At 39.8% G+C, this 26,916-nt stretch overlaps 2 protein-coding genes across 2 annotated transcripts in view; one reads left to right on the top strand and one right to left on the bottom strand.

Annotated features, from left to right (window-relative positions):
* The window catches only part of B4GALT1 (beta-1,4-galactosyltransferase 1), a 52,944-nt gene extending 34,529 nt beyond the window's left edge, over nucleotides 1-18,415 (bottom strand). Inside the window, exon 1 of the mRNA XM_083351447.1 lies at nucleotides 18,031-18,415. Coding sequence (XP_083207573.1) covers nucleotides 18,031-18,265 — 235 coding nt within the window. The 5' untranslated portion in view covers nucleotides 18,266-18,415. The remainder of the gene's footprint in view (nucleotides 1-18,030) is intronic.
* LOC310633635 (cystatin-F-like) overlaps nucleotides 15,894-26,916 on the top strand; it is a 29,365-nt gene continuing 18,342 nt past the window's right edge. The window contains exon 1 of the mRNA XM_083351448.1: nucleotides 15,894-15,972. The gene's annotated coding sequence lies outside the window, so the exon portion shown is untranslated. The remainder of the gene's footprint in view (nucleotides 15,973-26,916) is intronic.

The raw sequence follows: 26,916 nt of genomic DNA, 5'->3' as shown, positions 1-26,916 counted from the left end.
GGGACTTCTGCACTAGATAACTGGGAATTTCCTAAGTGCAATTGCATCCATCAGACACCAGGAGCATATTTTTCAAATGGGTCTTGTCCCACATTTGTCACAGATAGTGCAATTGCACATTTTTCATAGCTCCCAAGTAGGAAACACACCACTATTACGGAAAGCCTGAACAACTTAAAACAAGATTTCTTCACTATTTTATCTCTCAAAGGTGATCTAAGAGGTAATCTGACACCAATTCCTACTACCACTGAAAAAGCAGTAAAGAATCTGCTTCTTCAACCTCAAGCTCTCAAAATGACTGATTATCCTAATTCATTATACCTTTCTTTCCACATCTTTAGTTCAAACCTGGACCTTCTTCAACAGCAGTAGCAGATCCCCCTTCACATTCTGCTCAATTTCTATTAAAGAGTGATGTTGCAAAAACCAGTCCAGGTAACCACCATCCTGACTGGCTCAAGGTTGATTCAGCCTTCCATCCAAGGTCGGTAAAAGGAAAACCAGATTGTTGGGGGCAATATGTTGACTCTGTAAACTGCTTCAAGAGGGCTGTAAAGCACTGTGAGGTGGTAAATAAGTCTAAGTGCTATTGCTATTCTATAAGCTTACTATGTATAAAAAGTTAAAGGTTCCCCCGCACATGCGTGTTAGTCATTTCTGACTCTAGGGGCCGGTGCTCATCTCCGTTTCAAAGCCGAAAAGCCAGCGTTTGTCCGAGGATGTCTCCGTGGTCATGTGGCCGGCATGACTAGATGCCAAAGGCGCACAGAATGCTGTTACCTTCCCACCATAGAGGTCACTATTTTTCTACTTGCATTTTTACGTGCTTTCGAACTGCTAGGTTGGCAGAAGCTGGGACGAGTAACAGGCGCTCACTCTGTTACGCGGTACTCGGGATTCGACCTGCCAAACTGCCGACCTTCTGATTGACAAGCTCAGCGTCCTAACCCACTGAGCCACCGCGTCCCTTTTACTATGTATACTTGGCATCTTATATGCTAAGCATTTTTTATAAACTTACTGATGAGATAGTCCAAGAATTTTTTTTTAGCAATGAAGCAAACCGGTTTTAGAACAGGTTTTCCTTTTGCTGATCAATGTATCACCTTGCATTACCTCCGTATCCAGTAGGCTCCTATAGGTGCTCTTTATGCAACTTTCACAGATCTGAAAGCAGCAGTTCATTCGACCCTTCATGAGCGCTTGTGGAGAAAGTTCGCAGCTTCCTTTAACCTTAACTGGCTCCTACAGTTAATTATGAGGTTGCGTGAATATATTACAATACCAATTCAGTGCTCAAATAATGAAGGAATGATCCTATTCCAAGTTCTGAGAGAGTTAAAGAAGGGCATATGCTGGTGCATTTATTATTTATTTTTATGTCCACAATTAAGCTCTTACCAGTGCCAAATTTTATTATACCAAACTCCAATTTGCCATTCTGCTGATGGTCCTGTGATCTTGTGCTTCCTTCCCAAGTAATGATACACAAACCTTCATTCATTAGCATTGTTTTTCATTCAGAAATACTAGCAATCAACCATATGAAAATCATGGTGATTGCATTCAACAAGCAGCATTAATCTGGAAGATTAATAACTTCAAAAAATAATTGGAAGATCAAGACTTTCAAACATCTTGACATCTGTCTCCAGTCATCTTCATCTTGGAAGCTTCATTCTTCAAACCATTCTTTTTTATTATTTAGAACATTTTCAAATCTATAGCTAAATCTAAAAAGGAAGTAAATATGACCATTTTTATTGTGTTAAATATCCACCCATTTACAGCCCAGCTATGTACAGGTAATCCTTGACTTACAACCATTCATTTTGTACCATTTGAGGTTACAACGGGACTGGAAAAAATGACTTATATCCATTGTTCACACTTACAACCATTGTGACCCCCATGGTCACATGATCAAAATTGGGATACTTGGCAACTGGCATGTATTTATGATGGTTGCAGTGTCCGGGGATCATGTGATCTCCTTTTGCGACCTTCTGTCAAGCAAAGTCAATGGGGAAGTCTAATTCACTTAACAATCGTGTTATTAATTGCAAAACCCACTTAACAATTGTCTTGCTTAAAATGAAAATTTTGGGCTCAATTGGGGTTCTAAGTTGAGGATTACATACCTCTTAAAAATTAAAACTAGAGAATTTGAATGGTGCTTACCCTCAAGGAGGTAGATTGCCACTTAACCAACTTTTCAGAACTTTAGTCCTGAAATCTTAATTCCTTCATCAAACTAGAAGAGACTGGAGTTTCCTATCAATGATGCATCTATCATTTGGTATATTACAGTCCACTTTTCCTTAGCCTCTCAGAGACAAATATACAGTAGTCCTCAATTACTACCACAAGTGGGACCAGAAGTTTGGTTGCTAAGTGATGCAGTCATTAAGTGAGTCATCATATAATTTGACAGAGTTTTCAATTATTTTTACCCTGTTCATTAAGCAAATCTGGGTTCCCTAGTTGACATTGCTTGTTGAAATCTGGCTGGGAAGGTTGCAAATCACAATCACATGGCTGCAAGACACGGCAGCCATCGTAAATACAAGCTGGTTGCCAAGTATCTGAATTGCAAACATGTGATTGCAGGAACAGTACAACAGTCGTAACTTCAAGGATGGGTCATGTCACTTTTTCCCAGGCTGTTTGTTATAAATTTGAATCACCATTAGACGAACAGGTGTAAGTCAAGGACTCCCAGTATAGACATTACATCATGTCATACTCCTATACAGAAGGTTTTATATGATTTTCCACCCCATACTTGGAAGTCAGATAAAGCACATACCGTACAAGGGAGAGGGTGTGTAAGCTATTCTGATAGATTTTATATACTTCTAACTGCAATATTGCTGAATATTAGGACCTAGATAGCTTCTAAACCTAATGTATTATATACAGTCAACTAAAATGCAATGGCCCATGAATTCCCAGTAAAAGATGTGAACATCAGAGTAATAATTGTGTATGTATGTATATGTATTATGTATGTATATGTATTATGATTCCCAAAAAGAATGAAACGGGTCGTGTACTGTTTTCAGGACACCAATTATGTAGTCAAAGATTTTATTAATTAAAAATGACTTTGAGCCAAGAACAAATTTTACTTTAATCAGTTCTACTTTAGAATACTTGCTGCTTTATTAGTCACTCTAATCAATGGCTGGGGAATTAAAATCTGCACTGCAAGATTTATATCATGGAGTTCTAGTAATTAACACTGAACAAAACAACTAGGAAGGAACTTCCGCACATGATTATTCTTTCCTTATTCATACAGCTACTACCCCAATTTGCTGAGGGAAATGAATAACTGTCAGTTATTTAAGTTGCTAGTCTAACTTATCTGAACAGCTCGTGGCAAAGGTATCAGAATTTTGAAACCTGAGAAGAACAGATGCAAAACTGAAGACGCCAACAACTTTCAAATCTGAAGTAAAAATGTCTGCATCACTTTTATATACCTCTTGCTCTTAGCCAAGTAAAATATTGCTATCTGAAGTTGGTCTAACAAAAGTGGGGGCCAGGTTCTCACAAGTACCGTAGTCCTTAGCTAGAAAACAGCTAAGTTTTTTCCCCCTGAACTTCACCCTAGAGCAGAGGTAGGCAACCTCGGCTCTTTGATGACTCATGGACTTCAACTCCCAGAGTCCATGAGTCATCAAAGAGCCGAGGTTGCCTACCCCTGCCCTAGAGCACAGCTGGTTCAGGAATTCTCGGAGTTGAAGTCCGCGAGTCATAAAAGAGCCAAGGTTGCCTACCCCTGATCTAGAGGCTTCACTTTTGCTCTAGAACTATCACATCAGTGTTGTTAAGCAAGTCATCTTCCAGAACAGAGACCATTAATTCCCCATTAAAAGGTTATGCTACTCAAATTTGTTTATTCCAAAGAAAATTACTGGGGGGGGGGGAACCTGGAATAATTCTAAAAAGGGATCTTTTGCCAAACAGTGCACCTGTTCTCTTCAGAGAAAACAGGAAATGAGAAATTGCTTTGAATAACTCAAGATAGCTGCTTAATTTTCCTGATAGCGTTAGTCACTGTTTTAATTTTGACGGCCGTTTCTGTTCAACTTATCATAAAACAGTTTGTTATTTGGCCTGCTCGATTAAAGGTAATGGTATAGATCCCAACCTCATTTTTCTCACAATAAAATTTTCTCTTATAGCCCTCTTCTCTTCCTTCTACAAAATAATCTCTTTTCCTGTTCTGCATTTCCAAATTTAGAAATTTATTACCCAAGCAATATTTACTCAAATAAATGCTGACACCGATGCAAAGCTTTTTTATCTTGTGACACATGCAGTTCTTGCACAAAATCAAGTGAATAAACATCCAACACTGTACTGTCTAGATCAGGGGTCTTCAAACTTGGCCCTTTTATGACTTGTGGACTTCAACTCCCAGAATTTCTCAGCCAGCGTGCCTGGCTGAGGAATTCTGGGAGTTGAAGTCCACAAGTCATAAAAGGGCCAAGTTTGAAGACCCCTGGTCTAGATGAATTGGGCTACAGTCCTCGTCAATCACAATCAATGAGGCTAATGGACAGGAATGATGGGGGGGCTGTAGTTCAAAAAATCAAAAGGACGAAAGGCACGCGCAGTATTTTTATTTAAAATAGCGATAAATTGGAATTATTTTTATTTTTTCCCCAGACATGCTTTGTTTTTATTTCTTACATTTTTATTTTTATGGTGTAAATCACTGCATGTCATCTGAGTCCAATGATATATAAACATGATAGATAGGCAGACAGACAATCTACCTTAATAAATTCTGAAGCTATGACCCACATTTTCCAAGAAAGTGATATTTTAATGGAAAATGCCTGCTGTGCTTACAAGATTGGAATGAAGTTGGTACAAAATGTAATCTAAGGGCTGACTCACCCATCATAGTTCATTAAGTGAAGATATGATTGTTTGAATTCTTCCACAAAAATTGCTATTTACAATGCTGGTACACAAGCAGGTTTAAGTCCCGATTCCCAAATGTCACAACTTTTTCTTATAGAGAACCTGCTCCATAGCTCCTTGAGTTGTTCTCCGTTAAGCCTTCTCTAGCTTTTTGTCATGGATCCATTTTTCTACTTGTTTCATTTTTATATCACTTGCCCAAGAACAATCTTAACCTGACAGTATAACATAATTTGTTAAATGTAAAATTGATATCAGCTGACAAGTAGCTGCTGGAACAGTGTTTTTCAAACTTGGCAACTTTAAGCTATATGGATTTCAACTCCCAGAATTGCCCAAACAGCAGATTTCTTAAAGTTGCCAAATTTGAAAAAAAAAACCAATACTCTGCTCAAGGAAACTAACTTGAGTCACTACTCTGTCAGTGCAGCACTTTTGCAATTTGTTTACGGGTACTCATTTCTTCAAATAGCAGAAACAAAAGAATACATATGTACCTAGCAGAGAGATTTTTTTTTTTAAAAAAAAGGTTTTAAATGCTACAATGAATCAAATAAAAGGCAAACATGGGAAGGGAAGTAACGCTAAATGAAATAAATAAGTAAAAGGCAAGCATTGAGGTTTTATTCGTCTAGACCAGGGATAGGCAACCTTTGCTCTTTTATGACTTGTGGACTTCAACTTCCAGAATTCCTCAGTCAGCATGGCTGGCTCAGGAATTCTGGGAGTTGAAGTCCACAAGTCATAAAAGAGCCAAGGTTGCCTACCCCTGGTCTAGACTCCAGTCCAATCCTCCTGCCTGTTGCAGGAATCGGCTATTGCAGTATCCATACCAGCAGATAACAATTGAGCTTCTATACAAATATCTCCGTCAAATAGTCCACAATCTCCTGAGGAGGGTCTTCTATTCTTTTGTAGAGCAGTTCTTATCATTAATACATTTTCCTGATACGCAACTGAAATATGCATCCATTTCCTACTTGTGGAAAAATTCAGAACATGTCTGCCTTAGCTTCTACTTGAAAACAGCTATAATCTCCTTTGCAGTCTTCTCCTGTCCAAGTTAAACAGAACTGACACCTCTAACCACTTCTCATATTTTTCTTTTTCCTTCCAGATCCTTTATCATCTTGACTTCTCTCCTCTGGTCAGATTCCAGCTTGCAAAGTGTTTCCTAAAACTGAATGCAATACTATAGACATGCTCTGTTGTGCCGTTTGCTAATTTAGTAATATTTTCCAAGCCCTTTTCCAAATCACCGATAAATATTTTGGATAGTCCATAGCCAAGGACAGAGTCTGTAGTAAGTCACCTCTCACTTCCTTTCAGCTTGATTTGGAGGCGCTGATAAGCACTCTCTGGACACCAGTTCTGTATTCAATGAATAGTAGCACAACTCAGCCCATATTTTTCCATCTTCTCTACTAGGATCTCATAGGAGACTTCATTAAATGCTTTATTCAGGGATATAATGGTGAAATAAAGTGGTCATTGTGTCAAAAATGGAGGCTGAGTTAGTTCAGCATGACTTGACCTGTTACTCCCTCTTTTTGTCAGCTCCTCTGCGTTAGTCCATTAGAACGCAATTCCCTTTTGGAGTGGGAAAACCAAAGCAAAACAAGAAATGAGCTGTTGTCTTCCCATCACTTGTAACCATTCTGCCATCTTCTCTAAGCAGTGACATCTTCCTTTTCTCTATCATAGTTCTCTTTTTTGCAATAATATTATAATCACCAAAAGGTCAATTATGGGTGTGCTAAAATACAATCAGCTGGGAGGCAAAAAGACAGGAAGAAGCAGGCATGTTAATTTAATTTATTTAGGGGCTATTCGAGTGTCCTCAAGAGATACATATGCAGCAGCTTCTATAGTTTGTTCTTATAAACATGCTGCCATTTGCAATCAAATGCTCATGTCTCCATTACAAACCGCATTCTGGGTTTCTTTCCAAGATCTGAAGCCAAGAGGTTGTTTTTTTTAAAAAAAAACATATGGTGGCAACCTGAAAAACGTACTGTAGTGAAAGTCGGTAGAGTGTTGCCAAATGTTGCCAAGAAACATTTGAGGGACTTATTCCTGTAGTCATTTGATTTGATAAACCATAACATACTATGTATATTGTACAAGGATATCTGGTTGAACAAGAGAGGCTGAGCTCTTTGCATGCTACATATTTCTCCCAGATTATCTGTCTTCAAAAATCAGTAATAGTGTAGTGTAGTGTAGTATAGTATAATTTTGTGCAACACGGAAAATAATTGTTGCTATCTTAATAAACATTTGCTGCTAAAACACCACAAGTTCAAATTAAGAAGAGAGCCATATCAATGAATACTTTCCCTGTATGGAAGGACAAAAATATATACAAATTATTTTTTGGAAAATTTTTAAATAAAAGTGGAGAATGAAAGAGATTTCCAGGTGCAATTTTCACAGATTCTAAAGCCTTTCACGGCATAGGGATGGCTATATGAAGGACTGCCAATTTCTAATTGCTTTTGCCTGCCCACTATGATCAGACGGTGGGTACCCTCTGGATCCCATCAATTAAACAATGTCATCCTGCAGGACCCAGGAACTGCTCCTACCCTGCTCCAGCATCAACTCTCAGGAACAACCTCCTTGCATAGATTCATCATGTCATTTAGGAAAATGTTTAAAAAAGGGTCATCTGCCCAGCGCATGGGATTCAGGAGATGCTTTTGTTACATTTGTACTATTTGTTGTATCTGCCAAATGGCTTAGTATGCTTGTCTAGTCAAATAAATGTCTTTTTATTTCTATCTCCATATGTAGCTTTTTAAAAATCTATTTGTAAGACACCCAAAATCTTTAAGGAGTTGAGTGACCTCTAAATATGGGTATGAATAAATTTGTGGAGGTTTCTGTAGTATTTTTTTATAAAAACGGATGCACAATAAAAAGACCAAGAAGCATCAGGAGCGATGCCACACGCAGGTTAAAGTAACTAATTCTATTAAATCTACAACTTTGAATTATTCAGTGAGTCTAAATAGCAAGACTAAAATTTCATTTTCATCACCACTCACACGAAAGACTATGCATATATAATGTAAGACAAATTGTAAACTTGCTTGAATATTTGGATAAGAACAACCAAGTCTCCGCAGCATTGATATTTTTGGATGCAGAGAAAGCCTTTGACCAATTGAATTGGCAATTTTTATTGAGAGTTGTTGAGGAGATGAATTTTGGAGAAGGTTTTTTACATGCTATTAAAGCTATATATCAACAACAAACTGCACAAATTATAGTTAATGGGGGGCTAACAGAGACCTTTAAAATTGAAAAAGGTACAAGACAGGGATGCCCCCTATCACCATTATTGTTTGTTTTAACATTAGAGATTTTATTAATTAAAATTCGAGAGTCTTCTATGATAAAGGGAATTAAAATAAAACAGAATGATTATAGATTGAGATGACTTGGTTGTGACAGTATCTCAACCGTTACAGTCGGTTATAGACTTGATGGAAATTATAACTCAGTATGGTAAGGTTTCTGGGTTCAAGGTGAATAGTAATAAGACTAAGATATTATCTAAGAATTTATCTATGAGTGAAAGGGATATGTTATCTAAATTAACAGGTTTTGAAATAGTGAAAAAGGTTAAATATTTAGGAGTATATATTGCAGCTTCAAATGTAAAATTGTATAAGAATAATTATGAAACACTATGGTTGAAGGTACAAAGGGACTTAAATAATTAGAAAAATTACAATTATCATTACTGGGAAGAATTGCAGTTGTTAAAATGAATGTTCTGCCAAAGTTTCTCTTTTTGTTTCAAATGATACCTATATTGAAAAAGGATGCCAACCTTGATCAATGGCAGAAGGGTATTAATAAATTTATTTGGGCGGGGAAAAAACCAAGAGTTAAATTTAAGATTTTACAAGATGCTAGGGAAAGAGGGGGACTCAAGGTGCTGAATTTGAAATTGTATTATGATGCGGTTGCCTTGACGTGGGTTAGTGATTGGCTTAATTTAACTAATAAGAGAATACTTCATCTTGATGGTTGGGATTTGGTATATGGATGGCATGCATATTTGCTTTACGATAAGAAGGTGGACAGGGCTTTTAAATCCCATATTCTTAGAAGTGCTTTATTGCGTGTCTGGAAAAAGTATTATTATAAGTTAAATTATAAAATACCAATTTGAGGAATTCCTGGACACGCGATAGAGGGCGTATCTATGGGAGTGAGTTTGGATATGGTTTCTTATAAGGAATTACTTAGATTGCAAGGGATTGATTGGCAACTTAAATCATTAGATGAGTTAAGACAAGAAAACATAAGTTACTCTTGGTTTCAATATACCCAATTGAAAGCTAGGTGGAAGTTAGATCAAAAGGTTGGCATCACAATTATAGATCGAAATTTAGTAAAACAAATTAGAGATTTAAATTGTGCACATATAAAGAGGATATATAATACTTTAATTGATTTGGATTCGGAAATGGAATTAGTTCAAGATTGTATGATAAAGTGGGCACAAAATATTCAGGAACCAATTTCGTTGGACGCTTGGGAGATAATTTGGGTCAGAAATGTTAAATTTACTCAGGCTCAAAACTTAAGAGAAAATTTTTATAAAATGTTTTATAGATGGCATCTGGATCCCAAGAAGTTGTCTAACATGTATCCTAATTTACAGTCTAAATGTTGGAGATGTGGTAGTTTAGAAGCCACCTATTTTCATATGTGGTGGACTTGTAGAAATATAAAAGCTTTTTGGATTAAAATTTGGTGGAACATTCAAAAGATTTTTAAGAGAAAGATAAAGTTTTCTCCACAATTGTTTTTATTGGGTATTGTAGATTGTGATGTTAAAGAAACCAATTTGATATTGAATATGATAACAGCAGCACGGTTACTGGTGGGACAATATTAGAAGAAGGATAGTTTGCCTACTATAGAAGAATGGGTGTTTAAAGTATCAAATCTTGCAGAAATGTCTAAGATTTCTGCTTACTTGAAAGATCATTCACAGGAAAGATATATTTCAATTTGGAGGAGATGGATAGATTATATTCAGAATAAATATGGGACTAAAAAGTTCCATTTACCGGTAGCTTATGAGTAGATTTTAGAGGGATATTGTTATTGGTACTTTGTATGTAGTTATGTTAAAGGGGAGTTAAAGCACATTATGAATTTGGTTAATTGTATATTATGCATAATTCTTATTTAGAATATGATTATTATAACTATAATCCTGTATTTAGCTCTGGGAAGTGGGGGGGAAGTGGGCGGGTTTGGGGTGGGGGGGATTTGGGGATATATTGTAAAATCTTGTTTTTGTAAAACTCTTTAATAAAAAAAAGAAAGACTATGCATATAGATATATTTCTTTCCTTTTTAATTTCTTTAATTTCAATTATTAAGAACATAGTTTTGTCATTAGAGATGTGGTGGTGCAGTGGTTAGAATGTAGTATTGCAGCTAAATTCTCACCAGCTCAAGGTTGACTCAGTCTTCCATTCTTTTGAGGTCAGTAAAATGAGGACCCAGATTGTTGGGGGCAATACGTTGATTCTGTAAACCACTTAGAGGGGGCTGTAAAGCACTGGGAAGCGGTATATAAGTCTAAGTGCTATTGCTATTGTTTCTTAACCATCTGACACATGCATGAACATTTTTGTCACAACCTCTGTGAACTGTGCTTATGTCAGCAGTCTTAAGTTAGATTCTATAAATGCATGGAAGACAATATATTTTAATGGTCATTAAACATGCTAACAAGATGCAGCCTTTATATTAGCAATAGTATTAGTGAACAACTAGGAGCTGAGGAATGGAACAAGCTCTCCAAAGGAGTAACACAAGACTAATTAGCAGTGTTAAACTTGATTGGTCAGGCTTGAGTTGTTTCTGGTCTAATTTTCATACTATATGTGCATGTCAGTGAATATATTTAGTCTTCCTAACAGTTCTAGGTCAAAACAAGTACCCCGGATATGTTTTACATACAGTGATAGCAGGGTGTGCCAGCAACAGCAGGCTGTACATAGTTCACAGCTTAGTAACCCAGAAATGTTCATGGCAATGAAAAAAGGATAATCTCAATGACAGTGTTTCAGTACGTTGAAAAATCAGACACAATGAAGTATGGGGGGTTCTTGATCTTGAAGGCTGAGCTATGTAGCTTCACTGTTCAGCATTTCCCCAGCCATTCGGCTGACCAATGAAGTCTGTCAGAAAGGCAGGTGGATCAAAGTACGGAGACAACAAGCTGATTGTCTCCTTGGTCTCCATGCACTTAAACTGGTCCTAGTTTGCTTTGTGTTCTAATTTTGCTTGATAACAGCAAAACTATATCTAGATCTTAGACAAAAGCCAAAGAAGAAAAACATTTAGGAAATAACTAATTAATCCCATTTTCAGAAGCCTTAATCATCAACACTGCTAAATCTTTTCAATACATTAATTTTTTTTTAAAAAAATGGTAATTCTATTGCTTCTCAAATCCAGTGTTAAAGTACAAAATTTTTTTGTTAACCATTAATCCTGCTAATAAGTAACAACACAATTCTATCTGTGTCTATTCAGAAGTAAGCCTCTGAAGGATTAGTGCAATTTTGTACCCTCTAATTTCAGAATAAAGCTTTACCAGACTCAGTGAGATTTACTTTTAGTACACAGGTACGTGACTGTGCTGTAAGACTCCGACGTTTGTGCTTTTTCCTGAGAACTGAGATTAATTTCTGAGTAGATATCAAGACAATATGCAAAATGACGTTTCTTGTTCTAAATATTTCTTAATACTTTACTGATCAGTTTATCACTTTTTGACCCATCAAGTTCTCAATCTTACAAAAGTAATATTGCTATGTAATCTGAAAAACAGATTCAGAATGTGATTCTAAACACTATCATATCACCCTGTCAACAAAAGTACGTATAGTCAAGGCTATGGTCTTCCCAGTTGCAATGTATGGCAGTGAAAGTTGGACCATAAGAAAGGCTGAGCGCCAAAGAATTGAGGCCTTTGAACTCTGGTGCTGGAGAAGACTCCTGCGAGTCCCTTGGACTGCAAGGCGATCAAACCGGTCAGTCCTAGAGGAGATCAACCCTGACTGCTCTTTAGAAGGCCAGATCCTGAAGCTAAAACTCAAATACTTTGGCCACCTAATGAGAAGGAAGGACTCACTGGATTAGAGCCTAATGCTGGGAAATATTGAGGGCAATAGAAGAAGGGGACGACAGAGAATGAGGTGGCTGGATGGAGTCACTGAAGCAGTAGGCGTGAGCTTAAATGGACTCCAGAAGATGGTAGAGGACAGGAAGGCCTGGAGGAACATTGTCCATAGGGTCGCGATGGGTCGGACACGACTTCGCAACTAACAACAAATATTTGCCTCACGTATAGCAAATAATTGGGTTGGGTTGTTTAAACAATACTGAAACTTTGGACATATATAATCTTTAAAGTCAGAATTTCCAATTAGGACAAATCCTATTCAGCTTTAAAAAATGTTTATAGCAGCCTTCCCAATCCCACTGATGTTTAAATTCTGATTCCCAAAATTCCCCAAGTAGCATCTTTTCAACTATAATCCCCACATCATCAACATCACAGAACAGCCTTAAGTCTCTCTCTCTCTCCCTCTCCCTCTCCCTCTCCCTCTCTCTCTCTCTCTCTCTCTCTCTCTCCTCTCTCCTCTCTCCCTCCTTCCCTCCCTCCCTCATTGTAATATTTGTTCTGCATGGAGAAAAGGAGGTGCTGATGGTCTTGGTTATTAAATGGAGTGGGGGGAAAGTAAGATTTTTTTTAAAAAAAGAACAAGATCAAACTCAAAGACTGGGCTTCTAAGAGGGAGCTATCATCAAGGTCAACAGAATTCCAATATTTGGGTAGTTTTGTTGGCCTCAGAGAGCTGGGCTTCAACACCAAAAATCTTCAAACTTGCATTTGCTTTGCTGAGAATAATGAATCTTGAAATTCACACATCAAGAGGGCACACGGTGGGTTAAGACTGTACTTGTACAGAGACAGAAAATGGAAAGGGAGAGAAAAGAGCAGGGTCAGGCAACCCGGTATTTTTTAATTACATTAGCCACAATGCCTTCCCCATTAGCCACTAATGAGAATCTAAAACCTCTGGAGAACAGCAAAAAGATAACATTCTAGAAGACAGACTAACAGAATGTCAAGATGTAGTCCAAGTTTCAAAGTTTCCTTTTTCTGTTCTGAGAAATAATGATAGAATAACAGTTGGAAGGGACCTTGGAGGTCTTCTACAGCAACCTCCTGCTCAAACAGGAGACATTTACCATGTCAGACCAATGGCTGTCCAATCTTTTTGTTAAAAACCTCCTGTGATGGAGCACCCACAACTTCGGGAGGCAGGTTGTTTCACTGATTAATTGTTCTAACTGTCAGGAAGTTTCTCCTTAGTTCTAGGTTGCTTCTCTCCTTGATTAGTTTCCATCCGTTGCTTCTTGTCCTGCCTTCAGGTGCTTTGGAGAATAGACTGACTCCCTCTTCTTTGGGGCAGCCCGAGATATTGGAAGACTAGCCCTTCTCTTCAATAGACCAGACATACCCAGTTCATGCAACAGTACTTCATAAGTTGACATTGTAAATACAACACTCTGTTAAGGATGCAGGTTGAATGTAATATTGTCTTGTCTTGTTAGTTTTTAGTCATATACCAAAAATGTCAGAATGAAAAACTATATATATAAAGCAATGCAGCATAAGCTGCCTGTACATTCCACTGCATTGGCATTTAATACTGTATGACATTCAATTCAGAGTGCCTCACAGTTGTGAGATAAGCTATCAATAGATTCAAAGCAAACAAATGAACAAGTCACAGCAGTTTAGTAGGAGAAACAGAAGTTCTCTTTCTAAAAGGTTTCCTTTTTCTCTCAGATGATGCCCAACTTACAAAGAGGGAAAGCTAATCATATAAGAACAAAAGCATGTCATCTCATTTAAGCAAAAAGAAAAGGGAAATATACCATACTTGGATATGCTTGAAATATACTTGGAATATATTTGGAATACTGCATCCAGTTTTGGTGGCCACAATATAGAATATAGACACTCTGGAAAAAGTGCAGAGAAGAGCAACAAAGATTGACCTGAAAACATATTTATTTGAACAAGCCGGCCTGGTCTGATGGGTTTAGGGATATTTTAACATTTTGTATTAATTTATTTAATTGGGCTACTGTATTTAATATTTCTTTTAATTTTTATATATTGTATTTTATTGTATTGCCCTGTACACCGCCCTGAGTCCTTCGGGAGAAGGGCGGTATAAAAATTAAATTATTATTATTATTATTATTATTATTATTATTATTATTATTATTATTATTATTATTATTATTATTATTATTATTATTATGGGGCTGGAGGCTAAAACATATGAAGAACTGTTGCAAGAATAGGGTATGTCTAGTCTAGTGGAAAGTAGGACTAGGGGCAATATCATAGCAGTGCTCCAATATTTGAGGGGTTGTCACAAAAAAAGGGAGTTGCACATAAAGCATCAGAAGGCAAGATGAGAAGTAATGGCTGGAAACTAACCAAGGAGAGAAACAATCTAGACCTAAGGAGATATTTCCTGACAGAACATTGGAATAGCTCGCCTTCAGAAAGTGCTTCATCTTTGGAGGCTTTTAAAAAAGAGATTGGACAGCTATTTGTCTGAAATGGTATAGGACAGGCTGTGGCATGCCAGCAAGGGGTCTGCACAAACAAGCAAAGCCACATCCGTGAGATGCAGGCAGCACAGAAAACCATGCACTCTCTGGTCCGTGGAAAAACCTTTCTCCACGGAACCAGCCCCTGGTGCCCAAAAAGTTAGGGACCTCTGGTAAAGGAGACACACAGTTCTGACCTGATGAAATCTCCAATGCAGTTTGCAATATGCTTTACAGTCTGTCACTGCTGTTTAACACTATTTTTCCCCAAACTATGTTTTAAGTGGACCTCTCACCTTCAAGAACACCACTATACAGAAATGTTAAGAACATAGTGAGATTTTTTTTAAAAAAAATCTCTTCACAAAAAGAAATAGCCAAATACTTTCATGATGTGGAGCAAATCTATATAGGCTTTAAAGGAATCTCAAAAAGTAGGGTTTAATTGGGATTGTACAGAAATGATTTTATAAACAGAAAATGAGGACAGTATGTAGCTCATACAACCTGTGCTTGTTTTGTAAAAGAAAAAGGTGCCGGAACTCACACGTCATACAACCCGCCTTGCCTACCCTACAAGGTTCCATCCAAAAAAGGTGCCGGAACTCCATTCTGGGCGTTCTATGAGAAAAAAAGCCCTGCATACAACTCTTGTGATATTTGTTAGACCTCTACAAAACTACAAACTTACTTTTAGAAGCTGAAAGGGGCTACAGATTTTTTCCCCCAAACAGCAATTTTTCTTTGAAACTGTTCCAGTTTTTTGTTGTTTTTTTTTAAAAAATCAAACAGGAGGAAATGAACTTTTAGCTAAAGGGAGTGAGAATCCCCTCGAATGATGGTGCCAATTCATTTTTAAGCAGTTTTTCTTTTACAATGGATTTTGAATTGCGAATTTTAAAAATCTGTAATAGTAAGATCGAGTAAAATGGAAATAAAAAATAAAGCTATCCAGAACAAAATGTAGCCAATCAATTGTCACAGTGATATCCGTTATATCCACAAAGTTGGCCAACACGGCCTACAAATTCACCAAAGTCAGGCAGGGCCCCTATTCTGACAGAACCTGATACTTTGGATCACTTTGGACACACTTGTCAAAGAACGCAGCCCTCAGGTAAGACACAAAGGCTTCCAGTGGCAACTCATTTCTAGCAATCCAGCAGAACAAATCAACCTTATCTGAGGGAGGGGGGAAGGTTCCTCCACCTTCAGCAACGTGGCACAGATGATTCATCATCTGACATCCCCTTTGCAGGCTACAACGTGGGAAAGTGCAGGACAGCATTTTGGAACTTTTCCATCAGGTTAATCTACCACTATTTTACAAAGGAGCTCTGGAAGGTAGGAGAAGTTAACTTGAGCAGGAAGAGGATGACTTGCGACAGAAAAAAACAAACAGGTTTTTCCCCAAACCATTTATACACGCGCTGTTGCCCAGAATTAATGTCCTCATCCCATTATTCTCTCTTTATCTGTGAACTCAGACAAGATTTCCTCCTGAACAATTGGGCACAGCAGCTCCTGGCAAATAAGCTCCGTCTCGACTTTGGGCACAGCTGCTCTATATTTTATTTATTTTATTTTAATTCCATTTATATCCCGCCCTTCTCCGAAGACTCAGGGCGGCTTACAAGCTTAGCAGTAGCCTTCATTCTATGTATAATATGCCTGCTTATTAGGGCTTTCACACACACCCCAAGCGGCATTATAACAAAGTCAGCTTATTGCCCCCAACAATCTGGGTCCTCATTTTACCTACCTCGGAAGGATGGAAGGCTGAGTCAACCTTGAGCCTGGTGGGACTCGAACCTGCACTAATTGCAGGCAGCTGGGGTTACTTAAGGAGGCATTAGCCCCCTGCTCCACCAAGGCTCTATCTATCTATCTATCTATCTATCTATCTATCTATCTATCTATCTATCTATCATCTATCTATCTATCTATCTATCTATCTATCTATCTATCTATTTTAATTCCATTTATATCCCGCCCTTCTCCGAAGACTCAGGGCGGCTTACAAGCTTAGCAGTAGCCTTCATTCTATGTATAATATGCCTGCTTATTAGGGCTTTCACACACACACCCCCAAGCGGCATTATAACAAAGTCAGCTTATTGCCCCCAACAATCTGGGTCCTCATTTTACCTACCTCGGAAGGATGGAAGGCTGAGTCAACCTTGAGCCTGGTGGGACTCGAACCTGCACTAATTGCAGGCAGCTGGGGTTACTTAAGGAGGCATTAGCCCCCTGCTCCACCAAGGCTCTATCTATCTATCTATCTATCTATCTATCTATCTATCTATCTATCTATCATCTATCATCTATCTATCTATCTATCATCTATCTATCTATCTATCTATCTATCTATCTATCTATCTATTTTAATTCCATTTATATCCCGCCCCTCTCCGAAGACTCAGGGCGGCTTACAAGCTTAGCAGTAGCCTTCATTCTATGTATAATATGCCTGCTTATTAGGGCTTTCACACACACACCCCCAAGCGGCATTATAACAAAGTCAGCTTATTGCCCCCAACAATCTGGGTCCTCATTTTACCTACCTTGGAAGGATGGAAGGCTGAGTCAACCTTGAGCCTGGTGGGACTCGAACCTGCACTAATTGCAGGCAGCTGGTGTTACTTAAGGAGGCATTAGCCCACTGCTCCACCAAGGCTCTATCTATCTATCTATCTATCTATCTATCTATCTATCTATCTATCTATCTATCTATCTATCTATCTATCTATCTATCTATCTATCTATCTAACTATCTATCTATCTATCTATCTATCTATCTATCTATCTATCTATCTATCTATCTATCTATCTATCTATCTATCTATCTATCTATTTTAATTCCATTTATATCCCGCCCTTCTCCAAAGACTCAGGGCGGCTTACAAGCTTAGCAGTATATGGTAAAACAGACATTTCAGCAAAGCGGGAATGGACCAAGTGGAGACTGGCAGCTCTCCCTTCTTCCTTCTCCCGAAGTCGGCAAAGCAAAGTCGGCTGAAGGCGGGAGGGCAACGCGCTCCCAGCTGTCCGAGAAACTTCTCCGCTCCACGCTTCCCTTTGGGAAAGGGGCTAGCGGCGGGAAGATCCCGAAGGAAAAGAAGCCAGCCAGCCAGCGAGCGAGCGAGGAGCTTTTGAGAGGAGGGAGGCAGGCAGGGCCCGAAAGAGACAGGAACAGGAAAGGGTGGGGGCATCAAAGTGGGGACTGAAGCGACGAGGCGCGACGGGGCAAACGGGTAAGCGAGGCTTCGGAAAGTGAAAAGGCGAAGAAAGGGCGGCCGGCTGGCTGAAACTGCGGGGAAAGCGCGGGGCGAAGCGAAAGCCGGGCTGGGCGAGAAGCTCTTCGGCGCCAGGGCGCGGAGAGCGAGGGAGCTCCGCACTTACTCAGCAAAGGGGAAGGGTCCGGGCAGTCCGCGGCGGGCTCGGAGATATTCCCCGAGAGGACCGTCTCCGTCACCCGACGGCCGAAGCTTTGGCTCCGCGGTGGCGGCTCCGGGCTCCGCTGGCGACTGAGCGCGTTGCCCTTCAGGTAGTAGAAGAGCACGGCCGAGAGGTGGAGGGCGCAGAAGAGCACCAGCAGGCGGCAAGCCTTCTGCAGCGAGGCGCCGGGCAGCTCCATGCTGGGCGAAACTTTAGTGCGCCGAGTCGGGCAGGCGGGGACGCCTCATGGCTTGCCGCGCCCGGGAGCAGCAGGCCGAAGGCTGCAGGGAAACCGCTAAACGAGCGCTCAGCCGCTCGCCTGCCAGCCGCAGCCTCTTAACCCGCCGGGAGAAAGAGGAAAGTCGTAATGTCAGGCTGAGGCGGCTCCTCCTCCTCCTCCTCCTCCTCCTCCACCACCTCCTCCTCCTCCTCCTCTTCTCCAGCTGCTACTGTTGGGGCCCCTCCTCCCGGGGCGAAGGTTGCGCCATCTCGACTCCCGCTCAGCCCCGCCGAGCCTGAGGCGAGGGGGGCGTCCGTCGACGTTGCTGGCTCTGAGCGGAAGAGGCTTAACAGTGCCCCCCCGTCGGGGCCTTGGCTATCACGAGTTGGGGCTCGCGCCTCAATTTAGCGCAGGCACGCACGCGGCACCCCCACCACCCCCCCACCGGCCACTCAGGGAGGCGCCCGCCAGTTTTGTTGGCTACCTGTGGCGTTCGCCGGAGTGAAAGAGAGTTTGGTTTACAACGGGATGGGGCTGAAGTTTGGTGCTGGATTAAAAAACAAGCCCAAGTGTGCTTCATCGGGGTTTAACTGAATAACACGTCGTCTTAGCTACGCCTGCTTTACAACCAGGCAGGCTGGCTTAACACAACACGCAAGCGGCTAGCCCCGGGGTAGGCAACCTCGGCTCTTTTATGACTCATGGACTTCAACTCCCAGAATTCCTGAGCCAGCTTGGCTGGCTCAGGAATTCTGGGAGTTGAAGTCCATGAGTCATAAAAGAGCCGAGGTTGCCTACCCCTGGGCTAGCCCTATAAACCACGTTCTGACTTTGTGGGTAGTGCGAGCTATTGGAGAAGCCACAATGAGCTCAGTACTAACTTAGTGGGATTTACTTCTGAGTAGTATAAGCAGGGCTTTTTTTTCCCTCATAGAACACTCAGAATGGAGTTCCGGCACCTTTTTTGGATAGAACCTTGTAGGGTAGGCAAGGCGGGTTATATGACACGTGTGAGTTCCGGCACCTTTTTCTTTTACAAATAAAGCACTGAGTATAAGGCAGAAGCTCACTGGGAGATAGAACATTTAGTTTCACAGCTGCCCAGTGTGTTAAGCGTGTCGCATTAAACCTTGTCGCTGGTGGAAAAATCTCTTAAGGTAACACTTTAGACAGAGCCCAGAACTTTTCAAATTCAGAAGTTTAGATGTTTTTTTTTTATCCCGCATTCATTATTTTTATATTAAAAAAAATTAGGTAGGTTTATGCACCGTTCACTAAGTGCAGCCTGCCACACCTTGTGGAACAGACTTGTAGAACGTGATTGTGTTGCTTTCTGCTCACCTTCTCCCCATCATGAATGCAGCTCTTGTTCTTTTTAGTAGGAAGTGGTGTGAGTGGTTTTGTTTGCTTGCTTTCAGGTTTGTTGCACAAGCCATGCCATTGCATCCATCTGCAAGGCTTCATTCCACGTAAGCTAAATGCCTTGGCTCCTACTAATTGCCCTTTCACCAGTGCTTTTTTTGTAAAAAAAAAAAAAAAGGTGCCGGAACACACACATGTCATACATCCTGCCTTGCCTACCCTACAAGGTTCCATCCAAAAAAGGTGCCGGAACTCCGTTCTGAGCGTTCTATGACAAAAAAAAGCCCTGCCTTTCACTATTGGTAATGCTCTCTTGCCGTGGGCTATCGAGATCTTTTTGTCCCTTTGGAGAGGTTTTCCACATGAAGCCTGAGCTGGGCTTTGCTTTGCAAGCCATATCTCAGGCATTACATGGGCTCTTTTTACATTAGAAAACACTGGTGCCCCAGTTCACATTGCCCCACCAGAAACCCAAGCCACCAGTATACTACCACTAAATGAAATGTGCATAGATCATTCAGAAGGGAGAAAGCTTATGCAAACAAGCTTGCGGTATTCTTCAATCCCATGTTGGGAAGTACAGTATGAAAACTATGCCTTGTGGTGAGAGAATTATCTATACTTGTGCACAGGTTCCAACTCAAGACTTCCCAGATTCTTCATACTTAAATGCCGTTATGAATTTTGAATACATGAGTACAGATTTCTCAATTTCAGTTGCTGTGGAGTAACTACAAACCACCTCTAAGGTATATCTATAGCAAAGTATCAGTTGCTTGGAGGTTATCAATATACATTTAATCTTTCTTTACCCTCTCTCTTGCAGCACAATATTTCAAAAGTACCTCATTTCCACTGAATTCATTGTTTATATTTTTCCTGAATCATGCAGTTCTTACTTCCACGTAACAAAGTAGATAAAAACACACTGTTCTGTTCATCCCATTCCTTTTGTTTTCACAAACATTCATTCTTGGAACAGACCACTACCTTCCCACCAGCATTTATAGATTTTAAAATATCTCAATCTGTTTTTTCTTCTTTTGTAAACATTTTACCAAATTCGATTATAGGCAGCCCTCAACTTACAATCATAACTGAGTCCAAAATATCTGTTGCTAAGTGAAACATTTGTTAAGTGAATTTTGCCCCATTTTTACACTGTTCTTGCCACAGTTGCTGAGTGAATCACTGCAGTTATTAAGTTAGAAACACAGTTCTTAAGTGAATCTGACTTCCTCATTGACTTTGCTTGTAAAAAGGTCTCAAAAAGTGATCACATGACCCCCGGGACACTGCAACCGTCATAAATATGAATCAGTTGCCAAGCATCCGAATTTTGATCACATGACCATGGGGATGCTGCAACGGTTGTAAGTGTGAAAAATGGTCATAAGTCACTTTTTCAGTGCTGTTGTAACTTTGAATGGTCACTAAATGAACTGCTGTAAGACGAGGACTACCTGTACTTGCTTTAGGTTTATGTCATTTATGTATACGTATCTTTCATATAAGGGACGCGGTGGCTCAGTGGGTTAGGATGCTGAGCTTGTCGATCAGAAGGTCGGCAGTTTGGTGGGTCGAATCCCGAGTGCCGCGTAACAGAGCGAGCGCCTGTTACTCGTCCCAGCTTCTGCCAACCTAGCAGTTCGAAAGCATGTAAAAAATGCAAGTAGAAAAATAGGGACCACTACGGTGGAAAGGTAACAGTGTTCCGTGTGCCTTTGGCGTCTAGTCATGCCGGCCACATGACCACGGAGACGTCCTCGGACAAGCGCTGGCTCTTCGGCTTTGAAACGGAGATGAGCACCGGCCCCTAGAGTCGGAAACGACTAGCACGCATGTGCGGGGGAACCTTTACCTTTACCTTTATCTTTCATATATTCATACCTTGCACTTTCCATGACAAACAGAACCAACTTCTTCTCTGATTCACTTTCAGAGGTATACTGCCTGTTGCATCATAAAATAATTTGTTGTAAATCATTCACTGTCCCAGTTAAAAACACAGTGTCTTTTGGTTTACAACACTGTACATACATTCACCTCCTCACCCAGCTAATCTCTCCCTTCACCGCAAGCCTTCCTTATACATTTCCCCATAAATGATTAAACAACTAAGGGGCTATCATGCCTGCTTGTCCTATTTCCTGTTTAGGGTTGAATTGTTCATATTAACTCTTGCATCTGCTTAATTCCATCATATCCAGCGGTTATCATATTCGGCCACCAAATATCAAATCCATATTTGCATAAGACATTCCATCATTCAAGCCAATTAATTTATCAGTTGCTCACTCTTCACCAAGCAAAGGGCAATTGCCTTTCTCACATTTATGTTCTTTGCAGTGATTTGCTACAGAATAAAAATCTGCCCCACATTCCCTTTCGTGCCTAGCATAAAATGTGCCTTTCCAAAAATTCATTCATTGTCACCTTTCATATCTTCTCTATCAGCATTCTGCCAAAGACCTTCTGAGGCACATGTGGTATGGTAAACAAATTCCCCTATAGTTTGCTATACCTACAGCCTTGATTTGAGGATCAGTGACTGCTTGTTTCTAATTATTAGGCATCAATGCAGTCTTCACATGTGTTATGCAAATCCCACAGCCGGCATAGGCAAACTGTATCAACAATTTAACTTTTAATAGCATCTTTATTTCCAGCTGCCCTCTTGGTTTTTTTCCAGCATTCTCACATAATTTATGACTTTTATTTATCATTTTTGTTTTGGACACTTCACACCTATAGCATTTGTTTCAATATTACTCCTTAATGTATCACAATGATTTCTATGCAAATCTCTAAACTACTTCTTTCATCACTCCCTCACTTCAATTTCATTCCATTTTTTATTTTTAATTCCAGGCATGTTTCTAGATGCTTCCTATTTAGTCTTGACACACTTCCAGACTTTTTTTTTAATTTCCATCAAAATCACTCTATCTCTTCCCTTCCTGTTTAAGGTTAAACATTATTTGATTCCACTGAATATATTGTATGTAAATATATTCTGGTCTTTCTCTGAAGCTTATTTTTCACAGCATTCCTTCTCTTAGATATAGTTTTCCACTAGAATGGCACATTGTATTAAGCCAAATAATCAAAACATGAATATGGTATGAGCAGTGCTTTTTTTGTAAAAGAAAAAGGTGCCGGAACTCACACATGTCATACAACTCACCTTGCCTACCCTACAAGGTTCCATCCAAAAAAGGTGCTGGAACTCCGTTCTGAGCGTTCTATGAGAAAAAAAGCCCTGTGTATGAGTGTCTCTATGGGATCTTTGGTGCTGTCTAAGCTTGGTGGTTTTCTTGTAGATGTTTCATTACCAAACTAGATAACATCACACATTGAGCACTGATGAAGTTACCTAGTTTGGTAATAAAATGTCTATACGAAAACCACCAAGCTCAGACAGCACCAAGGACCCCATATTTCAACCCTGAGCCCTTCCCTAACTGTCCCTCTTCCATAAATGTCTCTATTGGTGGAGCAGTGGGCTAATGCCTCCTTAAGTAACACCAGCTGCCTGCAATTAGTGCAGGTTCGCATCCCACCAGGCTCAAGGTTGACTCAGCCTTCCATCCTTCCGAGGTAGGTAAAATGAGGACCCAGATTGTTGGGGGCAATAAGCTGACTTTGTAATAATGCCGCTTGGGTGTGTGTGTGTGAAAGCCCTAATAAGCAGGCATATACATAGAATGAAGGCTACTGCTAAGTTTGTAAGCCGCCCTGAGTCTTCGGAGAAGGGCGGGATATAAATGGAATAAAAATAAAAATAAAATAAAATAAATATTGTTGCTGTAAGTTTTGAAAAAAAATATTTCCAGGTCTGCAGTCAGCTTGGAATTCTGGGAACTGAGGCCTGATACTTTGGGATGCCCAGGTGAAAAAGGTAGAGCTTTCATAGCAACTTCTTCTAGGAGCATCTGTACCTGCACAATGGGTGATTACATAAAGAGCCTTTATTTGGAAGCAAGAATTCTTACTTCATCTTTTGGGAAGATGTTTTAAACGCTAAAAAATTGGGGGAAAGTAGAAGGTGTAAATTAATGCTTCTTAGTAAGCAGATTTCAGTGTATCTCTACTTAGAAGCTGCCCTCATTAAGTTAAATACAAGATATTCCTTTGTGTGTATAGAGCTGTCATTTAAATTCTTAATGTTGGTTTGAAATGTCTACAAGTTCCAGTGTTGACTCTGGAACTATAAGTTAACATGTACTCTTTTCTTATTGTGCTGTTCCTATTTTTAAAAGTATTTCCTGTGCCAACAGAATAGAATTCTCCAAGTTTTTTTTATTATTATTATTCCTTTCCTGGGCCTCTCAAATGTGAGTTGGGAAGATAAATCTAGATAATTAGAACATACACTGAAGGAATTTCTATCAGAAACCAGTATACAGATAAGCTATTTCAGAATAAATTAATGCAAGGGATGGTCAGCAGCAGAGTTAACAGCAAGTCATAGGCTAGGTGCATCTAGTCCCAGCCTTGGTGGAGCAGTGGGAGCAGTGGGCTAATGCCTCCTTAAGTAACACCAGCTGCCTGCAATTAGTGCAGGTTCGAGTCCCACCAGGCTCAAGGTTGACTCAGCCTTCCATCCTTCCGAGGTAGGTAAAATGAGGACCCAGATTGTTGGAGGCAATAAGCTGACTTTGTATTAATGCCGCTTGGGGTGGGGCGAAAGCCCTAATAAGTAGGCATATACATAGTAGGAAGGCTATTGCTAAGCACATTGATTTGTGCTTTAAATTGTAAGCCGCCTTGAGTCTTCGGAGAAGGGCGGGATATAAATGGGATTTTTTTAAAAAAAAACCCTTATTTTTCCCTTGCCTCCATGACTTTCCCTTCATCTTGTCCCCATATCTCATTAGGGAAACAGCCTTAAGTCACTGTTAGCTCTACTGGGATTATGGGTAGTGTTTCCCCTTCTTATTCCAAGGGATCCAAGAACAGCCTCAGGATACAGAAAATTGGTTATGCTTTGTCATTTATTATCCTGGAGAAAATTCAGGGAACTGGAAGCAACTGAGGCAATAGAGGGATTGACAGTGGGGCAGCAAAGATAAAGGATGCATGGTTGCAAAGTCAAGAATGGACGGGGAACTCAAATTTGAATTTATTCCTTCTATATTCACAGTGCACCCCAGGCTGCTCCTATTCTGTACTCATGCCAGCTGCACTCTAAGGATTCTAATAAATCTAAGCTTTGTAACTAATGATGCCTCCCCTCTCTTTCACAAGCATTTTACAAATGGGAAAGCCTCCCCCCTCTCTGTTGAACGTCTTCCTACATTTAGGAATGACCACACTGTCTTCTTAAAATCCAAAAATATCTATCCGCTTAAGGTGGAAGATCTGCGACTTAATATTTGGACAGCACATCAAGTAGACAAAGGTCACCAAAATGAGATACATAGCATTTTGTATCAAGTATTTTGATATTTTCATCTACAGCCCATTTTTCTTTTGTTCTCTTTTAAACAGTGCATGGTGGGTTTTTTTTGGCAATGCCTGCAAGCCCATACTGAATTATTTTTTTAAAAACAACAACAATCAGGTCTGGCTTCTCCTCCATTATTTCAGAATTAACATGGGAAATAATTGAATAATTGAAGAGTGTTTAATCACCCCTAACAGGTGTAATATTAGCTGTGTGTGTGTGTGTCTTGGCAATCTTGCTTTGCAGAACAGAGTCAGCTATAAATGCCACATGTAAGTCTCAATTTCTATAAATATCACTAACTGGGGAGCCAGAAAATGTAATCTATTTTTCTGATGAGGTCTGATTGATTTAATTTACAAGGACAAGGACCTTGCCAGGCACTGTTTCCTATGTAAGATTTAGCAGCTTCTACAGAAAAACACACTCTCTAGAGTTTAGTGGACTTAAATAAACTCTAGGTTAAAAGAAGACCCTTGCTAATAAACTTTAATTGGTTAAAAGAACACCTGCTCCTCACTTTCTCACTGTTCCTAACAACAATGGCCTTGCCACCTTGTTTCTCTTGCTACACTACTAATGCAGAGAAAAGCTGTACCAGTTGAATATCTTCCCGCACTTAGCAGTAACAATCAGAAGTTGCCTATTTGAAATATAGGTAGTCAGCTAGATAAACTGCTACATGTTATCTAATAAACTGATGCAGACACTTTAATTGCTTTTCTTGAGTTTTCTTGAGCTCTGTATTACAAGTACTGGCTAACGAGGGTTGAATAACAACAACAACAACAACAACAACAACAACAACAACAATAATAATAATAATAATAATAATAATAATAATAATAGAGTTGGAAGGGACCTTGGAGGTCTTCTAGTCCAACCCCCTGCTCAGGCAGGAAACCCTATACCATTTCAGACAAATGGTTGTCCAATCTCTTCTCAAAAACTTCCAGTGTGGGAGCATTCACAACTTCTGGAGGCAGGCTGTTCCACTGATTAATTGTTCTATCAGGAAATTTCTCCTTAGTTCTAGGTTAGCTCTCTCGTTGGTTAGTTTTTATCCATTGCTTCTTATTTTGACTTCTGGTGCTTTGAAAAATAGGTCGACCCCCTCTTCGTTGTGGCAGCCCCTGATATATTGGAACACTGCTATCATGTCACCCCAAGTCCTTCTCTGCATACAATCAGACTGGACTAAAATAGGATTTACTTGTTTTGCATTCTTTATGTCCTGCAAAGGAATATAAATCCTTCCATTCCCTACCATCCAGTCAGAGCTGAAGTAGTTTTTTGGATGAGAAGTGAAATGTCTTCAGAGAAAAAATTCCTGCCTGAGCATGGGGTTGCACTAGATGACCTCCAAGGTCCCATCCAACTTTGTTGTTGTTGTTGTTATAAATAAGAAAGTCCACTTACCTCTTGAAAAAAGATCTTTGAGACTGCAGCCACAAAGCAAAAGGAGGAACTGCTTTAAAATGCCTTTTCTCCTGTGAATCCCAAGCATTATTTACTAAACAGGCGTTCCAAAGAGCTACAAGGATGGGGAAACGTGAACTTTTGTGATAGGCGAAACCATTAAATATGCTTCAGGACACAGAGCTGCAAAGATGGTCTGCAACCAATTGCTTGGATAGGATAATACTGCCCTCTGTTGGATTATGCTTGTCTATTGCTTTTATGGACTTTGATATGAAGACTGAAACTAGGATATTAAGCCTATTCTTTTACAGTAAGATGTTATTAGTTGAAGTAGTTGGAGATGAAAAACACTTGCACAAGGAAAAATCAGAGAGATTTCAATGTGTACTAACTAGAA

This window comes from Vipera ursinii (genome assembly GCF_947247035.1).
Source record: "Vipera ursinii genome assembly, chromosome: 2".
Taxonomy (NCBI): Eukaryota; Metazoa; Chordata; class Lepidosauria; order Squamata; family Viperidae; genus Vipera; species Vipera ursinii.
This window is presented reverse-complemented; position numbering and strand designations above follow the sequence as displayed.